Source organism: Bradysia coprophila, unplaced genomic scaffold (genome assembly GCF_014529535.1).
Source record: "Bradysia coprophila strain Holo2 unplaced genomic scaffold, BU_Bcop_v1 contig_732, whole genome shotgun sequence".
Lineage (NCBI taxonomy): Eukaryota > Metazoa > Arthropoda > Insecta > Diptera > Sciaridae > Bradysia > Bradysia coprophila.
This window is the reverse complement of record NW_023503972.1, coordinates 4,863,789-4,872,320: the sequence shown is the minus strand read 5'-3', so window position 1 is coordinate 4,872,320 and position 8,532 is coordinate 4,863,789. Positions and strand designations below refer to the sequence as shown.

General features: G+C 35.9%; 1 protein-coding gene across 6 annotated transcripts in view; it reads left to right on the top strand.

Annotated features, from left to right (window-relative positions):
• LOC119084264 (visual system homeobox 1-like) overlaps positions 1–8,532 on the top strand; it is a 94,417-nt gene extending 85,885 nt beyond the window's left edge. For 3 of the 6 annotated variants that reach the window (XM_037194173.1, XM_037194172.1, XM_037194177.1), the window contains 3 exons: positions 3,399–3,588; positions 5,829–6,333; positions 7,070–8,532. In XM_037194173.1, the coding sequence (XP_037050068.1) occupies positions 3,399–3,588; positions 5,829–6,333; positions 7,070–7,346 (972 nt within the window). In that variant the 3' untranslated portion in view covers positions 7,347–8,532. The remainder of the gene's footprint in view (positions 1–3,398; positions 3,589–5,828; positions 6,334–7,069) is intronic. The other 3 variants (XM_037194178.1, XM_037194176.1, XM_037194175.1) reach the window with 3 other exon arrangements.

Genomic DNA, 8,532 nt, shown 5'->3' with positions numbered 1-8,532 from the left:
TTAAATGGTTTGTATCACTTTTTTTTCGTTCCCTCGTCCCTATTTGCTTTGCATCCCTCACACACATTATTACCAATGTTACCAATGCAGACATTATGTAACCGGTGAAAAAAATACACATTTTATTTGCTCTAAACTATTTGATGTTGATCTGGTGTGCAGAATGTAAATAAATAATAAAGTTGAGAGAAACAAGGAAGAAAAAAGGGCCCAAGCACAGTCGAGTCTCTCTGAGACAAGTATATGGGGATGCAATGCATAACGTGTAAAATCATTTTCGTCAAGCTGAAACTTTAGTTTCTTCTTTCTGGTTGTTGTTGTTGTTCAACAATTTCCCTTGTGGATTCCGTTTAAGTGTTAAGTTTTGTTGTCGAATGAATTTTTATTCGCTCAATGGGATATGTAAGAGTGAAATTATCTGGTAGAAGATGTATGTCCTCTGGGGTATTGAAATTAATTTGCTTGATTATCTATTTAGTGAATGTTTTGTGGGAATGATGGGAAAAAGAGGAAAATATTTTATTAATCGAATAATACTGGAAAGGAAAAAGGGGTGTCGTATAATGGTCGATGAATGTGCAACAGCATTCGGAACGAATTTTTATGAAAAAATAAAATCCTCTCGTACTTCCATTATGTAAAACACTTAATATTAATAAGTTTCCATCCAATTCCACACAATCTCTAATAAAATTTCAATTATAAATGCAGCCAGCGTCAGTGTGTGGTTGCGAAACGAGACGACCAACTTACACAAAATCATTTTTAATTCTAACTGCGTAGCGAAACTAATGGAAATATACGAAAAAATTCTTTCATTTCAATTTTAATTTAAAAAGTTATGACTACGATGGCTATGATGGTTAATATCTCGAAGACTGGAGAGCACGTATCCTTCATTCATATGGAAATTTCTATTTCGAATTGTTCGGTTTGTGGGAAAATTGACCTTATTTGCATTTCATATCGAATGTGCTTTTGATGGGAACTACACTCCCGACTAATAATAAGTTTTCAAATGACTAATTCGAGGACGTATTTTTCGTTTAGGATGATACTTTCTGATGTTTAAAAGAAACTGTGTAATTCAACACACCTAATTTTGCGCAATCGTCACAGCCATAGCACTGCTTCCAGCATAACCTAAGAAAAAATTTGGAAGCTGAAAATATTTTCTTTGGCTTAGACAGTAGTCATGCACTCAAAATTTGTAGATTTTTTTGACGTTTAAAAATCGAGTGTTAATGCTAGTAGCAGTGCTATGCTTCCAAAAATAAGTACATGGTGGAACTCAAGTCGGCAGGAGATGGATAACTTCTTTGTTATTCGTAAAATAGGAATAAACTCTTCGGAAAATTCAAAGAAGTGCGACAAGTAACTTTTCTTACTACATGTGTCGAAAACCGTACTTTTCATGTTTGAAAAGGCGTCTTTCGACGCCCTCAGCATGGAAAATCCATTACATAACTCGGGATAAAAATATGAAAAGTCTCGTTTTCGTGTGTTTATTGACCTCGGCTTCGCCTCGAATCAACAAAATTCACACGAAAACTCTACTTTTCATCTTTTTATCCCTAGTCATATAAAATACAATTATCTCCTCATAATGTTCAATATCTGTCAAAGCTATAGCGCCTCATTCAGAAGACACAGTTGTGACACATAATGTAGATTACCTGGATATAAAGTTATAGGTTGAAATTTTTGACATTTTTTACCAGAACGCATAACAAGGATTTCGTGAAACTCTTTATTTATGAATTCAAATAAAACTCAAATAGTTTTCATTCTTTTTAAGGAAGGGATTGAGTTTTTGAATTCAATGAAAATCATTTAGATTTAGGTTTTTGATGTATCATGCTACCACGCTAAAAAACGATTAAGTTTAAATTTGATGAAACACTACCAGTTATATCGAATCAAATTTAACTGACGCTCCCAACAATCGAATGTAATTCAATTAAGTTATGCAATCCATCCGTAAATTAGTTTACAAAATGCAAAATTTATCCGCACCATGATTCAATTACGCATTCCGCTTGGTAACAAAACAAAAATGTTATTCTATTTCGCTCGGTCCTGTACAATGATGATGATGATATGTAATATCCTCTATCCCAGCAGTGAACTGAATCCGAAATTATAAAATAAAATATGATTAGTTGGATCAACATCGTCATGTTTTATGTTCAAATAATTTGATAATGAAATCAATTCCGAAACATTTAACCAACAAGTTTGGCATGAATTGTACAAAATTGTAACAATAAAATCGAGAAAGAATATTTGCATAATTGGGAGAAATGGTTTTTTAACATTTTATTATGCGCTGCGTTCGGGGAGGTGGTGTGGAATATGCGTTTGCTCATTTTTCCCTTCATTGTTGTTGTTTGAATAAATTATAATTTATAGTTTGCCGATGTTTCACTGTCATATTCACTACGCACGGGTACACATTTCTGCGTCTAGAATAGTGGAAGCCTTGACCAGATTCTCAATTTGTTAAAACTATTGGTCAGGACAGTATTGAGAGATCTGAAAGGTACACCATCTGAATAACTCGCTAATCGTAGCTAGATCAATTAATCAATCCTTATAGTAGAATGGGCGCACCAGTCTTCCGACATGTACCAGTTGGACACCGATTGATCTCTTTCTTTGATAAACTGTTTTTTATGAACGATTTGTTCGGATGTCCCAACTACTGGTAGGGAAGACTAGTGCCGCCATTCTATATCTAGTATTGAGTCAATATCTAAAAGATTATCAAAAAAAACTTTCTCTCCAAAAGCAATTTCCCCGCAATTCTTCAACCTAATTCAGAAAAATATTTTCGATCGAACCAATAATTGACTAATCCGGGCATTCAGCACATAATTGCGAGCAGATTATTTTATTGCATTTTACCCTTCTTCATCATTTTTCATTTATTCGTTGTGCGAGGTATGCTTATCCGTTTATCGGCATGTGTATAAAAGTCTCTTTACTAAATTTATGTGATGATGATGCGAAGGGTGGTGTTTACACCGGTCGTCGTCGTATTCATCTCAATATAAAATGTTCACTTGTGCGCTGCCAGTATATTACATTGGTGCAAAGTCACCGGAAGGCCACACCAACTACACCATCCACACATGCACCACTCATTGTTTTGCGATTTAAGAAGATTAAAAGATTTGGCGAAAAGAGTCTGCAATGAAATGTGGTTTGGTATGTGGAGTGGCTCTTTGTTATTGTCTGCATGGGATGAACGGTGGGGTGGATGAATTATTATTTATTTCACTTCAAATTAATAAATTAATTGGATTTTATGTGCTGAAAGCACCAGTTGAAAAGGTTTTGAGAAATTTTCTTTTTCTTTGTTAAATCTGACCCGATTCCTTTCGTTCCCATTCCAGGTATGGTTTCAAAATCGACGCGCCAAATGGAGAAAAACCGAAAAATGCTGGGGTCGAAGTACAATAATGGCCGAGTATGGACTATACGGTGCAATGGTTCGGCATTCATTGCCATTGCCCGATACAATACTGAAATCGGCAAAGGAAAATGAGACCGTTGCACCTTGGCTACTAGGTATGGAAGCAAAAAGTAAATAAGCTTTTTATTTCAATATTTTTTCATTTTTCGTAGAGTTTGAGAGCTTTATGCGGGGGTTGGGACCTTTTTTTTAAAAAGGGATATAGATAGACTGCTAGTTTGGGTGGGAAATTGATGATCGCAAATCGAATGATCTTGTTTTTTAATGAATAAATTACCTCGAACGACTTCAATCTTAGGGCTTCAATATTTTTAGAACTAAGTTCACGAAAATCCTTCAATCTATTAGCTTTTACAGTTGCTGAACTCCCACAGAAATAGGTTTCTTTTATGAAAACTTTGCTAACAATAATCGCATCACGATATAGTCGTTAAATCTGCTACTTCTTCTGTTTTATCGTCCAGTTTTGCCACCATTGGAGTCTTGTACTTCACTTGTTCTAATATTTCTGTTGTTTTATAAAACAACGCTAGCCAGTGCTTGTTGTTTTATTTTGTCTCAGTGTAGGTAACAGATGACTGACCGTTTAGAAAAATATGGTTCATTGATTGTCAACCGATGGTTGGTCGCTCTTCTTATTGCCTAACTACGTTGTTCGTACAGATGATAACTAAACAATGAACATTGAATAAAGTTCATTCAATGAACTTGTCTTGTCAAGTACTATTGATCCATTTTTTTCATCGGACTAAAACATAACGAGAGCAGATAGATGGTAAAGGGTTCGCGATGTTCTTGTGACACTTTGTCATTCTTCTAACAGGACAGTATATCAGAAATACGTACACAAAATTACGCACGATCATTAGGAGAATCGGGAATCTAAATGGTAAATGGAATAAATGGAGGTTGGAGGTTTAATGTTCCACGTTCTACATTTCTTTATACGAATTTTACTTAAGGAAAACAAATCTTGATCCCAACCTTAGAATACTACTAATCATTTGACACGCCTTTTCGCCACATTCAATTTTAAAGGCATTGGAATTCCACAAACTGGAAACGAAAAGCAGCTACGAGTCCAATGCGTCTCACTTTTTTCTCCATTTGCACTTCATGTTACAGAACTCTTCTGTAGGTTATTTCCTCCTCTGAACTTTGTCTTGCAAGTTTTTAGATTGATGCACGCGCACCTAACGATGTATAAAAGTACAAGATTAGATAATTGTGGGAAGCTCCTCAAAAAAGAAGCACTGTCATTGCTTCCATTGTCAGGGAATTTCCCAATTTTCATTAGAAAGTTATTAAGCTGTTTTCCATCTAAAAATGACAGATCGTCATGTTGATGTTCATAATACCCGAAGATACGAAACCTGGGGATGATGTACATCTTTCAATCCCTAAGTTTTTGTACGTAGTTCGGTCTGAATGGCTACACCACAAGAACGGGTAGGATGCAAAAAACAGAAAGAAAATTCGAAAGTTTTTGGCTTTGTAGTTTTTCTTTCCTTTTCCAAAAATGATTATGTCCCAAAACTAGCAGTCTAAACACCATAAATTAAGAGTAAAATATTGTGCATGTCCACCACCGACCGACCGCCAATATATCGCGTAAACTGTTTCCGGATCCATTTCATTTCACTTTTCTAATAAACTGGACGCATTTAATCAAAACACAAATAGAGCGTGCAATATAAACGCCACCTTTCCATCATCATTATAAATTAATAATTTCCATGGGAAATTTATGACATCGAATTAACCAATATGATTCCCATCAATTTGCAACCCGACAATCGTATTATATCTCTCGGGGTGTTATAGTACTATTATGATTATTCATATATGGTGCGGTATGTGTGCTGTGCATTCACCGTCGCATATATAGATACACTTGATATCAACAACGGGGGTACGTTTTTGGAAAATTACGGGCTTAATTTCAATTATATATAATTTTAATACGAAACTAACTTCTATGCATTGCCGGATTGCCCCGTAACAGCAAAACAATTTAAATTCATTGAACGAAATACCACCATCGCCACCACCGTTTTCTGTACGTACACCAGTGAGAATATCATATAGATTCGGTTGGGGTGGAGGGCATTCCCATATTATTGCCTATTAAATTATTTATCATGTTTTAATATTGCACGCGTGACCACGCATATAATTTAACCGAAACTCCGTCGGAATCATTTTCGCCTTTTATTTAATTTATCATTTCCCATCAACATTTTATTTTTATCCGTGCACACTCTCCATATACATGCGATAGGAGATTACCGGCTTCCCGATAAAAGACCATTTGTAATTGTCACCCCGTTTCCTTTATTTACTATTCAAGGTATGCATAGGAAATCACTCGAAGCAGCCGAAGCACTGAAAAATGACGAAAGCGGAAACAGTGACCGCGAAGACACAGCATCGAAAGCTAGTGATATCTCTAGTTCCGGCAAACATTTGCCGCCATCGAATAACAATACCACCGTGCAGTTGAGTGCGTCAAGTGTTGAAACGCTGTCCTGTACATCGGTAACACCGACGTCAGCATCCAGTGGCACAACGAATGTACACGATAGTAACACGACCACATCGATTTCGTCAACGACAACGATAACACCAACATCACCAACGTCACATTCACCGCAGCATCATCATCAGCAGCAGCAGCAGCAGCAACAACAACCCCAGCATCATTCACATCCATCGTCCCACCATTTGGCTAACTTAGATAAACCAAAAGAAATGAATTTAGTTACGAATACGCAACATTCGAATTATCATCACGACAGTGACCCAGAAGCCTTTAGGTGGGTTGACTACAACCGAGATCCCATCTCATTTATTAGGTGATTTGAACAAATTGATTTATTTTTGATTATTATTTACTGTCTGTTGTGTTGGACGTGTTGGAATATGACTGTAAAATTGTGCATTTTCATTGACTTCTGAGAAGCTTCAGGGAAACGTTCTTGGGACTGGTAGTGGTTGTGAACTCGGAAGTATTTCAATAAATTTTCCATCACCCAGATTTTGATGCAAAGTCTTCTACAGCTGCCGTTAGTGAAATTTAGATGAGAATTCGCTGTTTTCAAGCTGGTGTACTCATACAAAACCAAACTTATATATTAATCGTCCTTGACGAAGATGGCTAGCCGTTTTTGAAAGGTTAAGAAAAGCTGATCTCTTGCGACGATAACCGGGTCCCGAAATTCCTCTCGCAACTTTTCAGTTTTCTTTTAAATCAAATTTTTAAATTAAACGCAAACATACAGCTGGACCGTGATGTCTACAGTGTTAATAACAAGAGAATTGTTTCGATATAGGTGTATAAAAAATCAATAGAATCATCTAACGAAAATCAGGTCAAAACTGTATCACTATTGATTTTGCTCACCAGCGAAACCGACGAGAAATAGAATTGCCTCACTTTGGCCACGTTTTACTTTCAGCAGTTTTCTAGTTGTTATTCCAAGCAATTTATCTTTCCCTCAAATTGTGCTCATCCCCAGAAAAAGTCCACTTTGCACTCCACTAGCCATTCTAATTAATTTCGTTAATTTTTCTTTTTTTCCCCGTTTTCAGAAACAATTCAATAGCTTGCCTACGAGCGAAGGCCCAAGAGCATCAAGCCCGTCTGCTCAATAGCGGATTATTACTACAAGTACGTTCCTTAGCCGGTCTACAGAGTCCGACGAGTAATTCACCGCAGTCGTGTGATAGCAACGCAAATACATTGGGCACTCATTCACCGACCGAGCATCATGCATCGGAACGGATTAGCAATTTTCATCATCAGTCGTCGCCTCAGATTTTAGTAAAAAGTGAACAACACAACGCTAGTCAGAATATGGCATTTTGACAATAAAAGTAAAAAAGAAAAATCAAATGAAATAAGGGACGGGACGAGATATGTTGCATTGGCTAAAATGTGTTTTTGGTGACGTTGTAACTGTAGATCACAGCTGAACTTAAAACATCGTTTGAATGACAATAATTGTTCAGCAGTGATGATGGTAAAAGGAAACCCTTTTTCGGTATAAGCACGTCACCAACCAACTAATGTTTACCGGTGGTGAAAGATTGTAATCCCTTTTTTACGTGTTCAGCTTAAAATTGTAAGTGTCACTTCGACGATTCAGTTCTACAGGGCCTGACCCATACGATTTTTCAGAACCAACTTGAAAGTTGTGGACCAAGCCTACATCGTCCGTTTTACTTCCATACACTACATTGTTATGGGTTTACTGAACTCACTTCCTATTGGTCATTATTGGCAGATTTGCATCCCATTTTGCGCGAAACTGACGTTACAAAAAAGCAGGCGTGTCACATTAGCGAATTATAAGAAAAATAAAATTCACCTTTTTATGATAATTTCTTAAGTAGAACATATTTAGGATTATCAATCGAAAAGATAAGTAAAAAGGTTGTATTTCATTTTACTTATAGTTCGCCACTGCGACATGTCCTCTTTCTGTATTTAACTATTCATATATTCATATAAGAATGGGATTTAACGTTACGTTGATAAGATATTTACACTTACCATTTTGAATTTGCAGCGCTCTTTTGGCTCGAATTCTAAAATCTTAGAGATCTAGTTCCTCTTCGGTGTAAGAGCTAAACGAGCCTAAACAGTGTAACCCTACAATTAACTCATTAAATAAAAAAATTGTGCGGTTTTAATATGTCTCTGAATGTAAGACAGTGGGAGACGTTATCAAAAATGCATCGAATTTGATTTACTTTTCGTGTTTTTTTGTTGTTTTAAAACAAGAACCTACTTCCAAATTGATTCTCTTCATTTTAAATAAATTTTATTATCAACAACAAAACCAAAATGGGCAGTTGAACATATATACGTTACGTGTATACATTTATATATAGGTACTGCATAAATTATAGTTTAAGGAAAATCAATTATGAATGGCTATGTATGAAAGTCAATAAAAAAAACGAATTTATTAATTAAATTGCGCTAATCTTATAAATATAAATTATAAATCTATGCAAAAAAAAATGGAAAACTATTTATGGTCTACTAA